General features: G+C 46.8%; 1 protein-coding gene and 1 non-coding gene across 2 annotated transcripts in view; one reads left to right on the top strand and one right to left on the bottom strand.

Annotated features, from left to right (window-relative positions):
• rab11a (RAB11a, member RAS oncogene family) overlaps window positions 1-15882 on the bottom strand; it is a 27470-nt gene extending 11588 nt beyond the window's left edge. Inside the window, exon 1 of the mRNA XM_070858599.1 lies at window positions 15765-15882. Coding sequence (XP_070714700.1) covers window positions 15765-15828 — 64 coding nt within the window. The 5' untranslated portion in view covers window positions 15829-15882. The remainder of the gene's footprint in view (window positions 1-15764) is intronic.
• Window positions 15883-16405: 523 nt separating this feature from the next.
• On the top strand, window positions 16406-16477 carry trnaq-cug (transfer RNA glutamine (anticodon CUG)). The gene has a single exon. It is a non-coding gene; the product is annotated as a tRNA-Gln (tRNA).
• The last annotated feature ends 4861 nt before the right edge of the window (window positions 16478-21338 follow it).

A 21338-nucleotide genomic window follows, 5' to 3' on the forward strand; every position in this document is an offset into this window, starting at 1 on the left:
TGGGGCCCCAGCTGTTTACACTGTACATTAATGATTTAGATGAGGGGATTAAATGTAGTATCGCCAAATTTGCGGATGACACGAAGTTGGGTGGCAGTGTGAGCTGCGAGGAGGATGCTGTGAGGCTGCAGAGCGACTTGGATAGGTTAGGTGAGTGGGCAAATGCATGGCAGATGAAGTATAATGTGGATAAATGTGAGGTTATCCACTTTGGTGGTAAAAACAGAGAGACAGACTATTATCTGAATGGTGACAGATTAGGAAAAGGGGAGGTGCAAAGAGACCTGGGTGTCGTGGTACATCAGTCATTGAAGGTTGGCATGCAGGTGCAGCAGGCGGTTAAGAAAGCAAATGGCATGTTGGCCTTCATAGCAAGGGGATTGGAGTACAGGGGCAGGGAGGTGTTGCTACAGTTGTACAGGGCATTGGTGAGGCCACACCTGGAGTATTGTGTACAGTTTTGGTCTCCTAACTTGAGGAAGGACATTCTTGCTATTGAGGGAGTGCAGCGAAGGTTCACCAGACTGATTCCCGGGATGGCGGGACTGACCTATCAAGAAAGACTGGATCAACTGGGCTTGTATTCACTGGAGTTCAGAAGAATGAGAGGGGACCTCAGAAATATTTAAAATTCTGACGGGGTTAGACAGGTTAGATGCAGGAAGAATGTTCCCAATGTTGGGGAAGTCCAGAACCAGAGGTCACAGTCTAAGGATAAGGGGTAAGCCATTTAGGACCGAGATGCGGAGGAACTTCTGCACCCAGAGAGTGGTGAACCTGTGGAATTCTCTACCACAGAAAGTTGTTGAGGCCAATTCACTAAATATATTCAAAAAAGGAGTTAGATGAGGTCCTTACTACTCGGGGGATCAAGGAGTATGGCGAGAAAGCAGGAATGGGGCACTGAAGTTGAATGTTCAGCCATGAACTCATTGAATGGCGGTGCAGGCTAGAAGGGCCGAATGGCCTACTCCTGCACCTATTTTCTATGTTTCTATACACCTCCTCCACCTAGGGCGGTCTTTGGCCAGGGACTCCCTGATAAAATGCAACATCCCCACTGACACCTGGGAGCTCGCTTTTCGTGAAGGAGTTCTGAGTAGATCGCTTGCTTTGGGAGTCTCGTGTCAGGCATGCGAACAATGTGGCCTGCCCAACAGAGGTGGTCTAGTGTGGTCAGTGCTTTGATCCTGGGGATGTTGGCCTGATCGAGGATGCACCTCCTCCACCTTAGGTGCGTCTGTCCTCCCAGGGGATCTGCAGGATCTTGCAGAGACATTGTTGGTGGTATTTCTCCAGCGATTTGAGGTGTCTACTGTATATGGTCCACGTCTCAGCCACACAGGTTGGCGGGTCTTACTACGGCCCTGTAGACCATGAGCTTGGTGGCATATTTGAGGCCTGGTCTTCGAACACTTTTCCTCAGGCGGCCGAAGGCTGCACTGGCGCACTGGAGGCGGTGTTGAACCTCGTTGTCAATGTCTGACCTTGCTGATAATAGGCTACCGAGGTATGGAAAGTGGTCCACGTTGTCCAGGGCCGCGCTGTGGATCTTGATGAATGGGGGGGCAGTGCTCTGTGGCGGGGTCAGGTTGGTGGAGGACCTTTGTCTTATGGATGTTTAGTGTAAGGCCTATGCTTGCATATGCCTCATTGAAGATGTTGCCTATGACTTGGAGTTCAGTCTCAATGTGCGCAGACACAAGTGTTGTCCGTGTACTGCAGTTCGCCGACAGAGGTTGGGACGGTCTTGGATCTGGCCTGGAGACGTCGAAGGATGAACAGGTTCCCACTGGTTCTGTAGTTTAGTTCCACTGCAAGAGAGTGAGATGGAGCATTGCAGCGAGGAAGATCGAGAAGAGGGTTGGCACAATGACGCAGCCCTGCTTGACCCCGGTCCGGACGTGGATTGAGTCTGTGATGGATCCGTTGGTCAGGATCACAAGCTTGCATGTCGTCGTGGAGCAGGCGGAGGATGGCGACAAACTTTTGGGGGCAGCTGAAACGGAGGAAGACGCTCCATAGTCCCTCGCGGTTGACAGTGTCAAAGGCGGCCATGTACAATATCACACACAGATTATTTGATCATCACATTGCTGTTTATGGGAGCTTGCTGTGCACAAACTGGCTGCTGTGTTTCCTACATTACAACAGGGACTACACTTCAAAAGTATTTTATTGGCTGTAAAGCACTTTGGGAGGTCCGGAGGTTGTGAAAGGCGATATATAATTGCAAGGCTGTGTTTAGTGGACCAGATACGGCCAATAGATTCAGGACACTGGTTTTTAAAAAAGGCACAAACATTCCGCACCCAGTGGAAACAAAATCAATCAATGGCAGGGAATTGGTGGCGATTCCCGGTCGATTGGGGAAAGCTCTGTTGGGGACACGGAGCAGCGACTCCTGGGATTTCACAATGTGTTCATTGGGTTCACATTGTTCTCAAGGAACTTGTTACAACAGGAAATATACCAAGCAATAAGCTCGATAATTCATTGCTGGAATGTAAATGAAATCTGGTCCTTAAATGAAATCATATCTCCAACAAGGAAGTGTAACTGACATGAGATATTCACCAGGTGCCAAAGGTAAAATGAATCATTTCCAATTAAATTGAGACATTCTTCTACAGGCAAAAAACCCAGGGAATTTTCTACTTTAAACCCATCAGTTTAGCAGCTACACACCTCACAGCACAGTCTGGGTGTCACAAACGATTAATGTGCCTAAGGATATTGGGAAACATTTCCCTCGAACATTTCTGCAACTTCTGGCCACATCAACAATTTAAAGCATTTTTACACACACCTGACTCTCGGTGTTGCGAATTTAAACACTCTGTACTTCTGCTGAGTACAAGGAACAATTCTTCGCTGCTTTTATACCTGCATTGATAAACTGCCAGATGTTGAGGTTCGTACAAGAGCCGCTTCCCACTGGGTTTAACGCATTCCTCCAGCCCAATATTGGCCACTAAAGGCACTGGATCAACACTCCACCCAACACATGATCCGGTCATTTATCTCATTGCTCTTTGTGTGGGATCTTGCTGTGCACTATTTAAATGCTGCGTTTGCCGATAAAACACGTGATACTTCAAAACATAGTTCACTGGCTGTGAAGCAGTTTGGGTGCGAGAAGCACGATAGAAATACAAGCATTACAAGTAGTGAAATAGTCCAGAGAATAGAAAGGAATGAACATAACATATGAAATAGGAGCAGGAGTCGGCCATACGGCCCCTCGAGCCTGCTCCACCATTTAATAAGATCATGGCTGATCCGATCATGGACTCAGCTCCACTTCCCTGCCCGCTCCCCATAATCTCTTATTCCCTTATTGGTTAAGAAACTGTCCATCTCTGTCTTAAATTGATTTTTGGTTGTGTGAACAGCATGGTCCCACAAACAGCAGTGTGATAATGACCAGATCTGTTTTAGGGATGTTGATTGGGGGATAAATGTTGGTCAATACACCAGGGCTAACTCCTCAGCTCATCTTCAAAATATCTCCATGGGATCTTATGTCCACCTGAGGGCAGACAGGGCCTTGGATTTAATGTCTCATCAGAAAAACTGCATCTCCGACATTGCAGCACTCCCTCAGTACTGCACCGGGAGTGTCAGCCTAGATTATGTGCTCAAGTCCCTGGAGTGGGGACTAGGACCGGTTGTGTTAACTGGCGGTGTGGAGGGGTGAAGCTTGGTTCAGCACTGAGCAGTGGGCTTCGGCTGTCAGGAGGCAGCAGATTTAAAATCACATAAGCAAATGAGGGAGTTACTCTCCCTAATCGTGCTCCAGCAAACCTTTGGAACAGGCTGCAATCGAGGACAATACGACCAGTCCACAAACCCGGTTGTTCTTGCCCAGCTCCCTACAGGCACCTCAAGCAACGCTGGTCCAGTAAACAGAGGTGTGGATTCAATTGGGAGGGGCCTGACATACCTTGTCCTGAGGGAGTGCAGACCCATAGGTGAGACGTGAAATGCCTTTGGGCTTGTGTACAACCCTGGGGCCCAGGGGGTGGGGTGTAAAGTAAGCCAGTGAGACCCCCAGGGAGAGCGGCGACAGCAGATCCGGGACCGAACATTGCCAACCAATGCAGAGCAGCAACATAAAGCAAACAATGCTGAACTGCACAGGCAAGGAGTCACATACAAGCCAGAGGCCGTCACGCTCACACCGATCACAGCTCTGGTCAGACCACATCACGAGTGCCACGTCCAGTTACAATCTCCTGTGTTCCGGGAGAAATCCAAGCCCTGGAACACAGCCACGAGGTCAGGTTTGTGCTTGGAGGAACGTTTGGAGAAACGTGGGCTTTCCTTCCAGGAAGGGAGGTTCTCGAGAGAATTAACAGAATGAAAAGGTAAATGACAAACTAAACTGAGAAAAACAAGGACCAAGGACTCAAACTGGCAGAGAGGAAACTTAAGGTGACATCAGGAAGTTCTTATAAACGAGAGAGAGTGAGTGTGTGCACACATGCCTAGGAACATAGGAGCAGGCGGAAGCTATTCAGTCCCAAGCCTGTTCCACCACTCAATGAGATCATGCTGATTTGCGACCTAACTCCATATACCCGCATTTGCCCCATATTCCTTTATACCTTTGGTTATCAGAAAGCTATCAATCTCAGATTTAAAATGAATTGATCTAGGATCAATTGCCGATTGCGGAAGAGAGTTCCAAACTTCTACCGCCCTTTGTGTGTAGATGTGTTTCCTAATTTCACTCCTGAAAGGTTTGGCTCTAACTTTTAGATTATGCCCCTAGTCCTAGACTCCAACGACCGGGGAGCGAGGGGAGCAGCAAAGACAACGATCATAGAAAGGAAGTGTTTTTTTTAAAACCCATCGAAAAGTTACTTTCTCTGCCTCATCGTTAGAAGACACCGACCAGTGCCAGAGCTCGGCACCCCCCCGACAAATAAACCCCGATTTTGGGAGGACTGCCCCCTCCCCGTGCCAGCCACCCCCTCCCCACGCAGCTTCCCCAAAAGGCTTTGTCACTTCTATTTTTAAGTTTCCAACTGGAGCGGTACCTGACCAATGAAAGGTTTCAATGTTCAGACAAATATTTCAGTCCTGCACCAGCACAAAGTCAGAACATGGGTTGATAATGAGGGACACAGATTTAAGGTGATAAGAACCAGAGATGACACGAGGAAAACCTTTAAGGCGATGAGGATTTGGAATGCTTGCTACTGAGCGCTGGGATAGAGAGAACCACACGACACAATGGCACCAGTCAGGCAGGAAGAACAAGTGGGCAAAAGAAACAGGCTGCAACAATCTAATCTCAGCAGTTCCTGTAATGCATGACCTCATTGTTAGAAATTTACCGCTGTGTAAATGACACAACTCATTACTCGGCCAAGCTCCAGACAACACTCCCTGCCTCTGCTCACAATGGTAAAACAAACTTCCTCTTCCCTCCTGCGCCACTGTCCAATTTGTGACCCATTCCGCTGGCTCCGCCCCAATTGCACGGACTCAGTTGGCAATGGGTCAGCAGCAAAAATTGCGACTGTCTCTCTGCAGTCATGCCTTGGAGTCAGAGGATGCGGTTCAAATTCCACTATGATTACAGCATTGTGATCTAGTTTAACTTCAGTGCAGGAATGAGGGGGTGTCTCAATGCTGTCCCACCCTGCTGATGAGATGTTAAAGATACCATGTCACAATTTGAAGAGCAGAGAATTCTCCAGGGATCATCTCATGGCCAGTTTTTGGAGAGGCAGCAAAAAGTCATTTGCCAAACAAACAGTACACATCTGTACGAAGCAACAAGGCACTTCTGAAAAACTCTCAATAAATCCAAGTCTTTATTTACATAGCTTTGACAGTTAGAATGTCAGTTCTTGCGTTGGCGAGTCTGGGTTTTTGATAAGTTACTGCCTTGACCTGAATGGACGGCCAGCCTCCGGGTCACGAAGCAGGAGGGTCTTTGACAACAATGTTCAGGACTCAGTTATTCTCAATTCTAGTTTGCATCGCGAGCAACCCTCATTTGTTTTATTGAAATAAAATTCTCAAATATATACATGTAGTGAATAAGGAGGAGGAAGTCAAAGAATTTTAGCAAAATTTAAAAACTAATTGACAAAAATTAAGATAACAGCAGTTAGACAAGTGCTGGAAACGTACAACATTCGATGTTCCAGCACACACTCCCATGAGCTGGTTCATCTTAGACCAATCCCTCAAAGCTGCACCGGCACTTGGAGGTGCAAAATAGAGCCCAGGTGTGCAGTGGAGGGGACGAGAGAGAATGAAGGACAAGTCAGCCTGAGCTGGTCTGAGGGCACTCCCAGCAACCCGACCTCAGAGCACCATTTGCAGAGGCCTGGGGAAACTGCTAGGCTCCCTCAGATCCCAGGGCATGGGGCGTGGAGGGTATTGCAGAGGGACAGAGAGAGAAAATCAAAACATTTGGTACATCTTAAGGCCAAGATCCTAGGGTTTTTCCTCAAAGCTTATTGGCTCAATGGATTGACTGGATAATTCTGATATATATCAAAACATAGATCGCAAAATTACGGAAACCACAAAACCTAGAGAGATTTTATTATTTAAATTTTATGTAGATTCTGCACAACTTCTGCTTCAAAACAAGATCAACTTCCAAAGCTGTAAATTACTCTGTTTAAATGGAAACAGGACATAGTCCCAGTCCCAATTTACTGCACAACACTTACCAACTTCAGGCAGATGCCAAGATCACTCCTTCAAGCATCACTCCTGTCCACAGCGAGCTTCAGTTAGTGAAGTGTTATCCCAGGGTCAACCTCCAGAATGGAAAGAGTCTCCCTAATTTACATTTCTGCAATGACACTTATCTTTCATTCCTTTCAAAAATGATCATCACTGGGAGCTGAGTTTCGCAGATGGGCCACACAGATGTTGGGCGATCTATCCTGACATTAGCGAGACCAACTCTCAATATTAATCAGCGCCACAGAATGAGAATGTCGATAAGGAGGGATGAGGAGAAGAGATGGAGATCATTTCTGAATTTAGAACACAAGCCAGGGATACTCGGGCAGGGCCACCAACACTGTTGGAGATCATTTTAAATTTAAGTCAAAAACCCACACCGTTTAAAAACTGCTGCAAGGATGTTGTATTTCTAGGTGTGTACAGAGCATCACGCCCTTATACCAAGTGCACTTGATCGCAGGAATAGAAACATAGAAAATAGGAACAGTAGTAGGCCATTCGGCTCTTCGAGTCTGCAACACCATTCAATATCATAGCTGATCCTCTATCTCAACACCATATTCCCGCTTTTTCCCCATATCCCTTGCTGCCTTTTGTTTCTAGAAATCTATCTATCTCCATCTTAAATATATTCAGTGACTTGGTCTCCACAGCCTTCTATGGTAGAGAATTCCACAGGTTCACCACCCTCAGTGAAAAAATTTCTCCTCATCCCAGTCCTAAATTTCCTACCCCGTATCCTGAGACTGTGACCCCTTGTTCTAGACTTCCCAGCCAGGGGAAACATCCTCCCTGTATCCAGTCTGTCCAACCCCGTCAGAATTGTATACGTTTCAATGAAATCCCCTCTCATTCTTCTAAACTCTAGTGAATACAGGCCTAGTCGATCCAATCTCTCCTCACAAGACAGTCCTGCCATTCCAGGAATCAGTCCGGTGAACCTTCGCTGCACTCCCTCTATGGCAAGTATATCCTTTCTTAGGTAAGGAGACCAAAACTGCACACAATACTCCAGGTGCGGTCTCACCAAGGCCCTGCATAACTGTAGTAAGACATCCTTGCTCCTGTACTCAAATCCTCTCGCAATGAAAGCCAATATACCTATTCCTAACTGCTTGCTGCACCTGCACATTTGCTTTCAATGACTGGTGTACAAGGTCACCCAGGTCCCTCTGTACATCCGACACTTCCCAAGTCATCACCATTTAAATAATATTTTGTCCTTATGGGCTGCAGGTCCCTCTAAATGAAGTAGTGTAGTTTTACTAGAAACAACTCTTCCTACTTTAGTTTCTCAATGCACATGGACCATGGGTAAAGAAGACTGCGGATGGGAGCCAGACTGCTGCAGGAGCTTGCTGCGCTGTCGCACTGCACTGTACTGAGGCAAGGAGAGAAACGGGGAGAAAGGAGGAAAAACTGCTGGAATACAGGCGAGTCAACATCTGTAAAGAGAAATGGCAGGTTATGACATTTCGGGCATGTAACCTTCATCAGAACACATCTGGGACGGTTCACCCCTGAAACAGCAATGGGCAGCCCACACGTCACAACCCGTCGCCTCTCCACAGATCCCTACTCACCTGCTGGGTATTTCCAGCATTTTGTGTTTTTAAATTCAGATTTTCAATGTTTGCAGTTTTCCCTTTTAATACAGTAAGAGTTGCCACCCTGCCGATACCCTTGTGTGGTCCGTGATTTATCGCCACTAACTGCTTCAGCACCGCTAGTGATGGCTGGAGACAGCACTTCCCCCTCGGAGTCACATAGCTCAATGATGTCTACTGACAGAAATCTAATTGATGGCTGGGTGTTTTTCAATAGTTCACGTGAACATGGCATGAAACTTTCACAGGCCCAGCACAGCATTTCTCTCAAATCCTAACAACACTGGAGTTAGAACAGGTTCAGTAACACGGTGTAATCGTCTGAAAGGTCTACAATTGCTGAACCGAGAAACCCATTTTCTAAAGATGGCTCAGCTGGTAGAGCGGAGAGATGTGAACTGAGTCACGCAGGCTGCACCGAGCCATCAGCACAGGCCTGGAACTGTCTGCTGCTGATCTCTGACCAGTGTCCGATTAGCTGAAATATAAAGTTCGCTGGAAAGAAAGACTTGCCTTTCTATAAGCGCCTTTCACAACCTCAGGATGTCCCAAAGCGCTTTACAGCCAATGAAGTACTCTGAAGTGCTGTAATGTAGGAAACGTTGCAACCAATTTGCACACAGCAAGGTCCCACAAAAAACAATGTGATAATGAACAGATCATGTGTTTTAGTGATATTGATTGAGGGACTACTATTGGTCAGGACACCGGGGAGAACTCCCCTGCTCTTTGAAATATCTCCATGGGATCTTACGCCCCCGAGTATGCAGTTGGGGCCTCAGAAAGATGGCACCTCCAACAATGCAGTACTCCTTCAGTACTGCCCCTCCGACACTGCGGAACTTCCTCAGCACTGCACCGGGAGTGTCAGCCTAGATTATGTGCTCAAGTCGCTGGAGCGGGATTTGAACCCACAATCTTGTGACCCAGGCGAGTGTGCTGCCCACTGAGCCATCAAACGTTGTACTGTGTAAACCTGAGCATCATCTAGTCTCAACACTCGCAAAAACTTTAGTATCATCTGCAAATTTTCACAATGTGCCCCAAACACCCATATCCAGATCATTGATAAAAATAGTATGTACATAGTTTCAATTCCCGTTCCCTTTAATTTGCATATATTTCAAGTTGCCGATTTGGGATTCAGCAACAGAACCGAGAAATGTCCTTTCAAAAGGTCCAGGCCCAGAAACGTTAAACAGGACAAAGCTGAAAATATAAGTGCAGAGGACAGGGTTGGCAGGGTTTGGAGAGCCAGGGGTGTGTGAGGGACCCCCAGGACCACAGCTGAAGTAATCCATGATCACTGAATAACTAAAATTAAAAACTGAAGGGGGGCAGGGGAGGGAGAGAAGGGTGGGGGGAAGGAACGAGAGAGCGGGAGAGGGAGGAACTCCAAACAAAACGCAGGAAAGGTGCAAGGTTAAGCCAGTGACAGCAGTTGTAATCAGACACTTAAATGGAAGTTAAATGGAAAAGTGGGTCAATTTTAAACAAATCCGGGCACGTCATGTAATGGACACGGCGTCGGGGAGCGACTGATTAAAGAAATGCTCCTGGTGACCCACACCCGAGGCTCTGCCTCATCTGTTCCCTATTTGTGTGACGTGTACTATTTATTGTGGAGCACTGTAACCCAATCACTAACGCCCCAAGGAGAGTACTTCATTTCAAAAGGCATTTTCCAAACCCTTCCCTTTTATTGACAATCCCTGAGCACCAGTTCCAAATCAGGACAGCCAACTTGCTACAGAGCTCCAACCAAAACCAGTGTGAAACAAGTGGCCTTCACTCCTTCCCCAGACAGAAGCCCAGCTCTGGACCCCAGCTCTTATCAGCTGTGTGGGGTAAAACCTCAGACACAGGTTCCCCTCACATCACTGATACATGTTGGGGTCAAGCTTTCAAATCGCAATTCCTAATGAACTACTGACTAATTTGAAGGACTCCTGTAGATTTTGCTCAAGGGTTTGCTGCTAAATTTATTTTGCAAGGCACATCGCCCGAGGGGTTTTACTTTTCGCATTTCTGTAGTTCAGATGAGACCAATATCCGTTCACCGGCTCTCCCACATTCACACTGCTGAAAGCAGGTCCACCCATCCCATCAGCAGAATCACAGCCGCACTGGGATTAGAGTCAATGTGAGCAAAGGCAACCTGAGCGAGGAGCCTGCACACTGCACTCCCACAATCTAAACTAAATCCACAAATCATTAGCAATAGCCCAGCCCAGGTGTCTGTGCTCTCAATCTCGCTCAGCACAGCAAAACTCAACAAGGGACAAATTCATCTTTGTTGTAAAGGAACTCAGTTCGGTGTCAAATGTGATCAATTACTCACACATCAGTAATGGGTGTGCACCCAAATGCAGAGCAGGAAAGCCCTTCAATTTAGTCACTCGATACTCAGTGTTTTATATTCAAAGTATCTAATGTGGTAAACATGAACGCAAATGAAATCTAGAAAGGAGTGACCAACTCTTCAGGGTAAGGGTATGACCATGTCAGCAATACACCTTGAAGAAAGGATTACAACGAGGAAATGAATGTATTACTGTTACAATAAATGGCCAACCCTGAGGGCACAAGCAAATTCCAGAGGGCAGTGGAGGAATATTTAGCAAAGTGATTGAGAGGTACGAGAAAGTGGCGTGCGGTATCTTTCGAACTTTGACACCAATCATGGACCACTCTGTTCGGGTCCTGTACATTACCAGGTTTCTATACAATCCATTTCAGGGGCCGCATCAATGCCAGTGTCTGTTAATCAAAGTTCTACAGAGCCACAAATAATGTTAAACTAGCACTTGCAAGATGCCACACAGCCTCCGCTGGACATCAACTCCACAGCAGAAAGCGACGCTCACATTAAAACCAACATCTGGACAAATAACTATTCAGACAGAAATGAACTGCAGGTGAACTTTTTGCACTGAACTCGGGACAGTGTTGGTGTAACTCCGCTTTATACAATGAAGGTTCGACCTGTTCAGTACATCCCATGACGGCCGATGTTTATCCAACTCAGAAGCCCAGACAAATGGATGACTTTGCTTCTCTTGCCCAGTGTACAATTGGAAGCAGGGGTGTAGTCTGAAACATGTGTGGTTGGTCGCTGCCTGTGCCCTACCGCTCCCCCCCCCCCCACCCACCCACATCCCTCCCCCCCCTCTCCCCACACCCCCCACCAGTCCAACGCCCACATCTCAGGACAGTAAATTCAGTAAAATTGGGTTTGTATTAATTGGAATTTTGTGATGGGTTTTGGAGATCTTATTCTACAACTTTTCTCCATCACAATCAGAAGCGAGTAGCCTGGGTTTCCCACTTCCACCGAGATTGCACATTATTACACGCATCTCATTAAACAGGCAGTCTGCACAGTTACAACACCTTCGTCAGGAAAATAGCTCAAGTTTACTTGAGACCAACATAGTTGAGCTGTGGGTCTGGCCAGAGTGGATGCAGTGCTCCAGCCGTGGGTCTGACCAGAGCGGACGCAGTGCTCCAGCTGTGGGTCTGACCAGAGGTGGTCAGTTCAGATTCTGTTGATCGGACAAGTGAAGCATCGAGTCTATCAACACTCATGGGACTCTTTCAACACGATCCTTACCATAACGCTCAGCAACTTGTATTTATATAGCGCCTTTAACGTAGTGAAATGTCCCAAGGTGCTTCACAGGAGTATTATGAGATAAATAATTTGACACCGAGCCGCACAAATGTAGGTGACCAAAAGCTTAGACAGAGAGGTAGTTTTTAAGAGGAGCGTCTTGAAGGAGGAGAGAGAGGTTGAGGCGCGGAGAGGTTTAGGGAGGGAGTTCCAGAGCTTGGGGCCCAGGCAACAGAAGGCACGGCCACCGATGGTTGAGCGATTATAATCAGCCATGTTCAAGAGGGCAGAATTAGAGGAGCGCAGACATCTGGGGGGAGGGTTTGTGGGGCCGGAGGAGATTACAGAGATAGGGAGGGGCGAGGCCATGGAGGGATTTGAAAACCAGGATGAGAATTTTGAAAGAGTACAGGTCACCCATTTGACCAAGTTAACACTACATAGAGCGATGTTCACTGGAAAGGGAGGGGCGATGCTATATTCAGAAAAATATAGTGGCCCTCACAATGTCAAAAATTTGAATAAAGTTCTCTCATCTGTGCTACCACAAGCTTTGTAATCAAGCGAACGTTACAATCATACCAGGCACAGTGGATGAATGGCCTATAGAGAAATGAGGCGCGTTCAGTCTGAAGAACTAATGTCAATTACAACACAGAAACTTCGATCTTCCGCTTGCTGTACAAAGAATGTGAAGGTTCCAGGTGGCAATGACAGGCCATAAAGTGCCGAAACAATTGCCTGCAGAAGTTGGATTGGGGCCTTGCGAATCACAATCTCCCCACTCCGCTTTAATAATCGGGGCCCGTGGTCCCAGCTCCCAGTAAAAAGTAGGATTCAGATTATTGCTAATCGTGGTGGCAGTACCAGCACCCCACTAACGCAGCTACTCACTTATCAGACCAGCAGATACGTGTCGACACTCCTACCTCACAGCTCAAACTTTACAACATCTTGCACAAACAGCAAAATATTATCCCTCAATTAGTTGAAAATCACTGTTACACTGTGTTAATTTAATAATTATTGAAAGCAATATATCCGGAACTCACACTTCCCTACTTCAACTTCGCTCAGCATACCCTCCCTCATACAACCTGCAAGCAGAAATTCCCTGCTTGGAATTACCTAACCCTTTAGTGAAGGAAATCTGGCACCCTCACCTGGGCTGGGCCTGTGTGTGACTCCTGTCCCACACCAATGTGGTTGACTCTTAATTGCCCTCTGAAATGACCGAGCAAGTCCTGTTTATCAATGGTTCAAGGCGGCCCGCAGTCCACCCGCGGCCAGACAGGGCCCGGGCCCACCTGCCCACATCGCCAGAATTAATATTTTTTAAATCACCAACTCCTGATTTAACTTCTTTGTTGCCTCAGTCATTCACCTTCCAATTAAAATTGTAAAATAGACAATGTATTTGAAAGAATACACAAAGCTCTTTGATACAAATAAACCTCCAAATGGACGCAAACAATACCATTGCTATAAACAGCTTTGAGACAAAACATTTCCTTCAACAAAATCTCACATATTGCAACAACCAATATCTGGGAGTAATAAATAGGAAGCCTAGTCGAGGGGCTCAGGTAGCAAACCAAAACACGAGATTGTTTTATGCGAGTCACTCAAAGCCCTCGATTAAATTTAAAACTTTAGCTCTCTGATCATTTGCTGTACCTGCATACTATCCTTTTGTGTTTCATGCACAAGTACCCCCAGGTCCCGCTGTACTGCGGTACTTTGCAATCTTTCTCCATTTAAATAATAACTTGCTCTTTGATTTTTTTCTGCCAAAGTACATGACCTCACATTTTCCAACATTATACTCCATCTACCAAATTTTTGCCCACTCACTTAGCCTGTCTATGCCCTTTTGCAGATTTTTTGCATCCTCCTCACACATTGCTTTTCCTCCCATCTTTGTATATTCAGCAAACTTGGCTACGTTACACTCGGTCCCTTCTTCCAAGTCGTTAATACAGATTGTAAATAGTTGGGGTCCCAACACTGATCCCTGCAGCACCCCACTAATTACTGATAATGTTGAGTAACTGGGTTGGCAACTACCCACATTCCTCATCATCTACATGGGACTCTAATCTGGATCAGAGGATTAAAGAGGCTCCAAAAACAATGTAAATATTGACTGCTCAAACAGCTCAAGCAGAGTTACTCTTAACTCAGTCACCTTGAGCCACCACCTCAGTTTTGATTATTGGAAGAGGAAAGGTCTTGGTTGTGAAAGGTCTGTTGGAAGAGAAGGATTAGCAGTGGAGGTTCCAGAATATTCCAAAAACTCCCCAAGCTATCAGCAGTCAGGAACAGTTTCCTCCACAAGTCAGTTGCTTTGTAAGATATGCACAAGCTCTCATTCTGCGAATGGCCTCGTCCTTTTGAAGCCCTTTCACCCCACAATCCGATCATCTACGCCTTACTTGTGATTTCAGAAACTTTAATTGTCTCACACACATGGAATATAACTTTATATTTTGCTTAAATGGCTTCTGTCAAAATAGAAGCTTACATGATGCACAAATTCCCAGTTCAGCCCAATATTCTGGAACCTCCACTGCTAATCCTTCTCTTCCAATAGACCTTTCACAACCAAGACCTTTCCTCTTCCAATCTGAGGCAGTTATGTCCCAACCACTCACATTTAATTCATTTTAAGCATCAATTGTCAGTTATTAGCAATGTTGCTGTCACTCGCCACATTTCCACAAACAAGATCACAATGTAATTTCTGTCAACACAGAAACCCCATTCACCGTCCACCAGCTCAAGGAGCAGACCCCTCGACTGATCTGGGAGAGCTCACCAGCAAAAACTCAAACCAGTTCACATAAAGCCAACTTAGACTGCAACAAAAGCTGCTGAGAAGGTAATCAAAACCACTCACTGCATTTATATCCAAGACAACGGATGGATTTCGTACAGATAAAACGCAACATGAAACATGCTTTCAACACCAAAGAATGTTCGACAAAGAGGACAATCCAAATAAGTCAGAGGATCAATTTTATGGATGCCTTTCGAGTTCAAGGTGATGCCCAAATTTGAGCGTCAATCTCCATCTTAAACCCAGTTTAGGAGAAGTCGACCAAAATTGCTCCCAGTTAATAACACCTTCAATCTGCGGTTAGATTAAGTTTGTTTAAAAAAGTGAAACTGGAAGGAAAGCACCAATAGGATATTTGGTTTGGTAAAGCACCCGCTGCACAGGAGAACATTAAATGAGTGTCTGATGTAACTGCATTTAAACAGACAATCTGACAGATAATCCTTTAGTCAACTGTGCAAGGTGCAAGTGTTCATCAGCTTTGCGGCAGATTCTGAACCCAGCCTTCAAAATGGCCCAACGATAGAATGTTTCTAACAGGGACTCACTTCTCCAGACACCAAGTTTATTGGAGTGAAGCCCAAGGCCCATTGTGCAGAACATTCCAGAGTTTAACAAACCACATCCAGCCCGGGATTGACCAGGTCCCCGCACCCGCTCCCGGCGGCTCCATCCCCGGCCCGTCTCACGGGCCATTCCGGGGGAAGAGGCCGGGAATACAGCGGCCCTTAAACAGCAGCTTCCACAGCAAACACCCCGGGGAGCGGAGCGGGGGGCCGGGCCCCGGACCATTCAATGGGGAAAACAAACCTCCCAAAATAAACCGCGAATGAAGGCGGCCCCGGACCCCCTCCACTCCCACTCTCGCCGCCGCCGCCGCTCCCCGGGGTGTTTGCGATCTCGGACTGTCCCAGGGGCCGAGGGCGGGCGGGGTCCCCGTGATGGGCCTCAGGCCTCGGCCCCCAGTACCACGGGCACCCACCTTTGAACAGATAATCATACTCGTCCTCCCGCGCACCCATCCTGTCGGCCGACTGAGAAATCATTAAAGGGAAAGCGACCGAGCGGCGGCCTCACCGCACTTCCGCTTCCGGGCCCAAGGTCACGCGGTAGGCTCTGACCTTTGCCTTATAAACGGTTTATTTGGGTTTTTTTCCTTCGCCGGGAGATTTCTCAACCTTTTCTCGCTGCTTTGTGAATGAAAGAATAATTACAGCGGGAATCACCGAGCCGCGTTTGTGGCAAAGGATTTATTCAGGTGACAGCGTCGGGGCGGGACCAGTTGCGTGACGTCATATTCTAGGCGGGACCGCTCTTGAAACCGCCGCGTCATTGGACAGAGCTGCTGTCAATCATCGTGACGTCACGCCGCCCGGGCGGAGGGAGAGGGTTCAGCGCCACCCGGCGGCCGCGTGGGGAAAGGCGGCTCCCGCTGTCGGAGGGAGGGGAGGCGGCGGCCTGACCGGGGGGCCCGGGGCGGGAGCAGCGAGCGGGGCATCCGGCCCCTCGGCCCCTCCCGGCCTCCAGACCCCCAGCCCTCCGGCACCATCCCAGTTCTCTGGCCTCCACCACCTCCTCCGGCTGGTTGCCCTGAAGGGCCGGGTGGCCGGCGCTCCCCCCAGTGGTTCCATGGTGTAATGGTTAGCACTCTGGACTCTGAATCCAGCGATCCGAGTTCAAATCTCGGTGGAACCTTTATTCTGCTCCCAGGATTTACATTTATTCCAAACCCCTGGGTGGGAAACTCCAGCCACTCGGCAAGGCTCTTTTATTTTCCCTCGAATTTGCTCAGCACCAGACAGAATGTTCCTCCCGCATCTCCATCCCGCATTGTCTCCGTCCTTCCATCCCAAATGGGCGCTAACTGTAGAGGCCGCTTTAGGTAGACACATGGTAACAGGAGGAGGCCATTCAGCCCATCGAGCCTGTTCCTCCATTCAATGAGATCATCACTGATCTGCAAACTAACTCCATATACCTGCTTTGGCCCATATCCCTTAATACCTTTGGTTAACAAAAAGCTATCAAACTCCGATTTAAAATTAACAATTGAAAGTGTATGATGTAGTGTATATGGACTTTAGCAAAGTTTTTGATAAAGTGTCATATGGCAGACTGGTCACGAAAGCAAAAGCCCATGGAATCCAGGGCAAAGTGGCAAGTTGGATCCAAAATTGGCTCGGAGGCAGGAACCAAAGGGTAATGGTTGATGGATGTTTTTGCGACTGGACGGATGTTTCCAGTGGGATTCCACAGGGCTCAGTACTGGGTCCCTTGCTTTTTGTGGTATACATCAATGATCACAGTCTAAGGATAAGGGGTAAGCCATTTAGGACCGAGATGAGGAGGAATTTCTTCACCCAGAGAGTGGTGAACCTGTGGAATTCTCTACCACAGAAAGTTGTTGAGGCCAATTCACTAAATATATTCAAAAAGGAGTTAGATGAAGTCCTTACTACTAGGGGGATCAAGGGGTATGGTGAGAAAGCAGGAATGGGGTACTGAAGTTGCATGTTCAGCCATGAACTCATTGAATGGCGGTGCAGGCTAGAAGGGTCGAATGGCCTACTCCTGCACCTATTTTCTATGTTTCTATGTTTCTATCTAGCCTTGAACGCACTGGAGGCGGTGAGACGACTGAAGAAAAGAATGTTTGAAGACCAGGCCCTCAAAACTGCCACCAAGTTCATAGTCTACAAGGCTGTAGTAATGCCCGCCCTCCTGTATGGCTCAGAAACCTGGACCATGTACAGTAGACACCTCAAGTCGCTGGAGAAATACCACCAACAATGCCTCCGCAAGATCCTACAAATCCCCTTGGAGGACAGATGCACCAACGTTAGCGTCCTCGACCAGACCAACATCCCCAGCATTGAAGCACTGATCACACTTGATCAGCTCCACTGGGCAGGCCACATCGTTCGCATGCCAGACACAAGACTCCCAAAGCAAGTGCTCTACTCAAAACTCCTTCACGGCAAACGAGCCAAAGGTAGGCAGTGGAAACTTTACAAGGACACCCTCAAAGTCTCCCTGATAAAGTGCAACATCCCCACTGATACCTGGTAGTCCCTGGCCAAAGACCACCCTCTAAGTAGAGGAAGAGCATCTGGGAGGGCGCTGAGCTCCTCGAGTCTCGTCGCCAAGAGCATGCAGAAATCAAGCGCAGGCAGCGGAAGGAGCGTGCGGCAAACCAGTCCCACCCACCCCTTCCCTCAACGACTATCTGTCCCACCTGTGACAGAGACTGTTGTTCTCGTATTCGATTGTACAGCCACCTAAGAACTCATGTTAAGAGTGGAAGCAAGTTTTCCTCGATTCCGAGGGACTGCCTATGATGATGATGATGAGACTTGAATATAGGGGGTATGATTAAGAAGTTTGCAGAAACTACTAAAATCGGCTGTGTGATTGATAATGAAAAAGAAAGCTGCGGACTGCAGGAAGATACCAATCAACTAGTCGGGTGGGCAGAACAGTGGCAAATGGAATTTAACCAGAAAAATATGAGGAAATGCATTTTGGGAAGGCTAACAAGGAAAGGGAATACACATTAAATGGTAGGATACTGAGAAATGTAGAGGAACAAAGGGACCCTGTAAGTAGCAGGCCAGGTAGATAAGGTGGTTAAGAAGGCATACGGAATGCTTGCCTTTATTAGCCAAGGCATTGTTAGATCTCTTAATTTCCAATGAAATACGAACTCCGATTGTAGTTTTAACTTCTTTAATTTGGCAGACAGCAGTAACAAGTTCTTGGCTTTAAGCCAGGTCTTTGTCCTTCTGGGACCACATGGTCAAAATGGCTGTACTTATACCTGGATCAATTTACAGAAAAGAACTCGCCTTCTTTGACCTTATTGGCTCAATTAATAGTCTTTTAACCTTTTAATTGGCTCGCTAATCAAGGGTCCTAAAATGTCAAGTTGATTGATGCCTTAATGCAACATGCTGAACTGCATGTAGCAGCCTTGACTTGGGGGTCTGTGAATTTTCACAGTCTGTCTAAATGCAGCCTGTTTGAATTCTCTATCAATCCCCCCTTTGATTCTTTCACAAACTGAATCATAAAACATCAGGTATCACTGGTTAAACCTTCGACTAAATAATTTCATACATGTAAATAGAGTTTCCTTCTAAAATTTGTTGATGTGTTTCGCCACATGTCCGAACTAGTAGCTTCCACACAAATTTACACCAACCCGAGTTCCATCGTGGCCACAATGGAAGTCTGGTTTTAGTAGGTTAATTAACCTTATTCCAATTTAATCCAAATCAATATCTTAGTTCAACCAGTAAACAACCTTCCCTTAAGCATAACATACTCCTGTGCCACGTACAGACGGTCTGCTGGGACCTGCAAGGTGTCTCACCTGCGGGACAGCAGCTACAGCCGCCTGGTCGCAACAACATTTAATCAACATAAACAAACAATATAAAAGTAAAACAATTACAACAAATAGAATTAAACCTTCCACCAATGAAGTTTCTATTGAACCTAGCCATTCAGTGGCTCTACTCCACAAAGTGAATGATGGGGGTTGCTTAAGTTTTTCTACCTCCTTTTGGATATGCTCCGCTAAGTGGGTAATTTCTTCGGAGCTATCTGGGATATATGTGCAACACTCAGTTCCGAGTAGGGTGCAAGTACCTCCCTTTTCAGCCAGGATGTAATCAAGGGCTAGTCTATTCTGTAGGGCTACTGTGCGGATTGCTACCATTTCTGCATTGATTTTAACTAGGGCCTCTGAGGTATCATTGGCTACTCGTTCCACAACGGATGCCATGTTAATGGATTCCCTTGCCAGTTTGGCGGTCCCATACCCAGGGATCAGAATGGCAAAGAACCTCTCTGTTTCTGTGATAGCTCTCTTAGGACGGTGTAAATGTTCTGACAGTGACTTTATATGATACATATAAGGCACAATGTAGGCTAAATAGCAGGATCCCATCCAATTCTGGGGCAGCCAAGGGTAGGCCTTGTGGCCACACACCCAATAGGTGCCATTATATGCAATGAATGTTAGCTGTTTCTTTGTCAGCAACACTCCGGGGCCTGTCCAGGCTTTTCCATCTGTTTTATTCAGAATCCCCGTTACGTTAAAAATTCCCACATCAGCCCAATTTGGACGGTTCCGTGGCTTGATTATATTATAATTCCGGGAGCAGTTACTATACCCCATATTTTGGCCTCCTTTGATGTTTCTAATCAGACAGACCGATTCCCCCGGTCTTCCTATTCCCGTTGTATTAATGATAACAAAAAATGGGGGCCGTTTGGAATTATTATAGCACGGTTGGTATCCCCCTTCAAAGGTAGTCAGATTGTAACCTGCTGACTTCCATTTACGTGCCCAATTTTCCATATCCTGTTTTGTTTTGATTAATTATCCACTCAGCCATTTCTGAGATATTCAAGGGAACTGGCCTCAAGGAAATCCCTCCCTTTGAGTGAATAGGAATATGCGCACACACCCAACAACTAGAAATGTTACCTTGTTTGGCATAAATCTATGACATATATAAAAAGGTATTTACATGTAATTCCCTTGCTACCCTACTATTTCCCTTTGGTGCAGAAGGTCGGCTAGTAAGAAGTAGGCCTATGCCTAGAATACCTACAATCAATAATACAGTAAATTTATACATTTTCGCAAAAAGTAATTGTCCTTATTAGATTTCAGCTTCAGTTACGGGTGCTCGTTTAACGTGTGAAGCGTGGATCCAGGCTTTCTTTCCTTGGACTTTAACAGCTGCCTGGGTGGTCAATAACACTTGATAAGGTCTCTCCCACTTGGCACCCAAAGGTTCTTTATGCAACTTTTTCATATACACCCAGACTCCCGGGATGATGTGTCCTCCTTCGGGTGGATTACCCCAAGCTGCCGATACCTGTCGGGAAGCAGAACTAATAGCATTGGTTAAGTTCTGACAGTATGATAACAAAGTGTCACTCATTAAGTGAACATCAGCTTTCCGTAAATCGATAGTTCCTGGCAGCGACATGGGTCTTGCTGTTATAATTTCAAATGGGCTCAGACCTGTAGTTCTGTTCAGGGTTGCCCTAATGCTACATAGCACTATTGGTAGTGCCTGGGGCCATGGTGTTCCTTCTTGGTGATATTTGGCAAGCCGTTGTTTCAGAGTTCGATTCATTCGTTCTACTTGTCCTGATGATTGTGGATGATAAGGACAGTGTAAATCCCACGTAATGTTCAGTAACCTACAGACTTCTTGGCTGACAGCACCTGTGAAGTGTGTTCCCTGATCTGAGTCAATGCTACTCGGGACTCCCCATCGGGGAATGTAATCCTTACACAAGACCTTTGCAGTGTGATTGGCTGTGGCTCTTTTAGTTGGGACAGCTTCTACCCATCTAGAGAATCTGTCGACCATGACAAGAATGTTAGTGTATCCTTGGCATGAAGGAAGAGATATATAATCAACCTGCAGATGCTGGAATGGTCCGACAGGGGCAGGGGGCCTCAGTTGAGGCATTACCGTGATGGGTCCAGAATTATTTTTCTGGCAGGCCACACAGCGGTCTGTTACCAGCT

Source organism: Pristiophorus japonicus, chromosome 17 (assembly GCF_044704955.1).
Source record: "Pristiophorus japonicus isolate sPriJap1 chromosome 17, sPriJap1.hap1, whole genome shotgun sequence".
NCBI classification, from domain to species: domain Eukaryota; kingdom Metazoa; phylum Chordata; class Chondrichthyes; family Pristiophoridae; genus Pristiophorus; species Pristiophorus japonicus.